Raw genomic sequence first — 2,563 nt, forward strand, 5'->3', positions numbered from 1 at the left:
TAGTTTGTACAGAAAATTATTTTTTTATTTTCTCATCTTTCGTTGAGACTTTTGTTAATCTTTACAAATTTATTTTTTGTATGTAAGACATACAAAATGAATATTTGAAATAAATACACGTAGAAAGTACTACTATAAGTTTTTTGCAATTTCTGTACAATCAAGTGTTTCAAATTCCTATGTATTATTATTAAAATCAATTATATAAAACTTGAATTTAATCGACAACATGCTTAAATTTTTCGCCTTCCTACAATAACGAATCTGTCATACACTAAAAATGAACTCGTAAAGATTAGCAAAGACCCCTATGCAAGATGATAAGTTTTATAAAATTAAAAAATAATTTTCCTGTACAAATTATTAATCAAACAACTAATGTTTAATTTTGTAAAAATAATGTTTAATTTTATCTCCTTTTATATGTGTTTGAAATACTTATAATACAATCGAATATAAATATATAAAACTTTACTCATTATTTTTTTATAATGATATTTATATAATAATGATATTTTGTCCATTATACATAAACTAAACATTATACGTAAATACAATTTCTCAATATAGTAACAAAACTTTTCAGTCAACAAAACAATTTGTAATTTTCTTATGTCAAAATCTTAGAAAACATTAATTAAGTCAATTAAATAAAATTTGAATATTTCAAAAAATAGCATTTCCACAACTTCGCATTTCTTTTAAATTTGATCACGTTTAGTTAGTACTATATATTTAAAACTTCATCAAAATTGAATACTTATTAGGATAGCTTATTAAAGTTGAGTGTTTTGAATTAATAAGCTTAATTAATAAAAATCAGATAATACATAATTGTAATATTTTATCTTATTTAAATTATAAACATGTTTTTATATTCAATATAATATAATAAATTGAAAATATACAGATTGCATAAAATAATTTTACCTTTTAAGAAAAGTAAAAGAAAATTAAAATTTTTCAGCTTTGCAATTGTTCCATTTATTTATCGTATTTATTGTTAGTATCAATATATTGTTATATCGAATTTTTTTATATTCATATCATCAACTTTTTTATTCTGATGTCATAATTTGTTTTTTATTTATGCGAGCTCTAGTGGATTCTGAGTTCGACCCCGCTTCGAACTGAGACCTATACTCGATTCTGACGAGGGCATTTTGTTCCGTTCTAAGATGTTCCACCTGCACTCGATTCGGATGAGGGCATTGTGTTCGAAGCTGCTCCATTCTGAGACGTTTCACTTGTATCCGATTCGGACGAGGGCATTGTGTTCGAAGTTGCTCCATTCTGAGACATTCCATCTGTACTCGATTCGGACGAAGGCATTGTGTTCGAAGCTGCTCCATTCTGAGACGTTCCATCTGTACTCGATTCGGTTGAGGGCATTGTGTTCGAAGCTGCTCCGTTCTGAGACATTCCACCCATTTCTGGTGGTAACTGGGGCATTGAGTTCGGCCCTTGTGCAGGCGGAGTAATTCCTGTTGTAATTTCTGGAGTAGGTGTAGTTGATATACTTTCCGCTGTTGTACCTGATTAGGGATTACCGATAATCAATTAATTAATAAAAATTTTCTTCTTAAAATATCAATTATCTATTATATTAATATTATTAAAATTTTATTAGTAGTTATTTTAAATTTGATATTTAATTGCATTGAATTTTAACTTAAATTTTAAACTGAACGATTTATCAGCACAAGTATTTTATATTTCATAAGTAACAAAAATATTAGGTTTTTTTGTTATCAATAAACAGTTATAAATGTATATATGCATATAAAACTTATAATTACTATCGTCTTCATGCAGAATATGAAATTTATGCAATATAGATGTGTTGCATATAGCGCCAAAATTATTAGATAAAAATTAAATTTTTGGAAATTAGATTAACTGATCTTAATAATTAGATATTTTTTTATTAATTTTTAAACTGGGTGCATTTAGAAATTCAATCAGATAATTTTAGGTTTATTACTTATAGTTTACGTTACGTAAACTATAACAAAATGCATACCATGCATCTGAATTCCTAAACATAATTCCTAAACACTTTTATAAACTCGTCTAAAAATCTTAGGAAAGATGTGCAACTGATGCCGACTAGCTATTCTATGATTGGCCAGCGTGTTTCTTGTTCTCAAGAATAGGCATTGATAGGCGCTAACTGACTTATACTCTTTTTGTGATTGGCTAGTGTAATTTTTGCTCAAAGTCATGCAATATAATTAGTTGACGCATCTTTCCTAAAATTTTTATAATCTCATCTATAAAATAGACATAAAAATTTCGTTAATAAAGAATCGCAATATGAAATTAAATTCTGGATAATCATAAAGAAAATGTAAAGGGATTATTCAATTACTTCTAATATTTCCATAACATAAGCAATTACAGTTAATGAATATATTCTAGAATTTATTTTTAAATTACAAGAAACATAATTTTAAATTGTACATTTGAAAACACAATCAATACGAACTAGAAATGTCTATTATCGATCGAAGCTAGATCTTTAATACTTAAATAATTTAATGTGAATTATATATATATATAT

General features: G+C 26.1%; 1 protein-coding gene across 1 annotated transcript in view; it reads right to left on the reverse strand.

Moving 5' to 3' along the window:
• Window positions 1-1,171: 1,171 nt before the first annotated feature.
• LOC108687495 (mucin-2-like) overlaps window positions 1,172-2,563 on the reverse strand; it is a 2,640-nt gene continuing 1,248 nt past the window's right edge. The window contains exon 3 of the mRNA XM_018193270.1: window positions 1,172-1,535. Within this exon, the coding sequence (XP_018048759.1) occupies window positions 1,174-1,535 (362 nt within the window). The 3' untranslated portion in view covers window positions 1,172-1,173. The remainder of the gene's footprint in view (window positions 1,536-2,563) is intronic.

Source organism: Atta colombica, unplaced genomic scaffold (genome assembly GCF_001594045.1).
Source record: "Atta colombica isolate Treedump-2 unplaced genomic scaffold, Acol1.0 scaffold207, whole genome shotgun sequence".
NCBI lineage: Eukaryota > Metazoa > Arthropoda > Insecta > Hymenoptera > Formicidae > Atta > Atta colombica.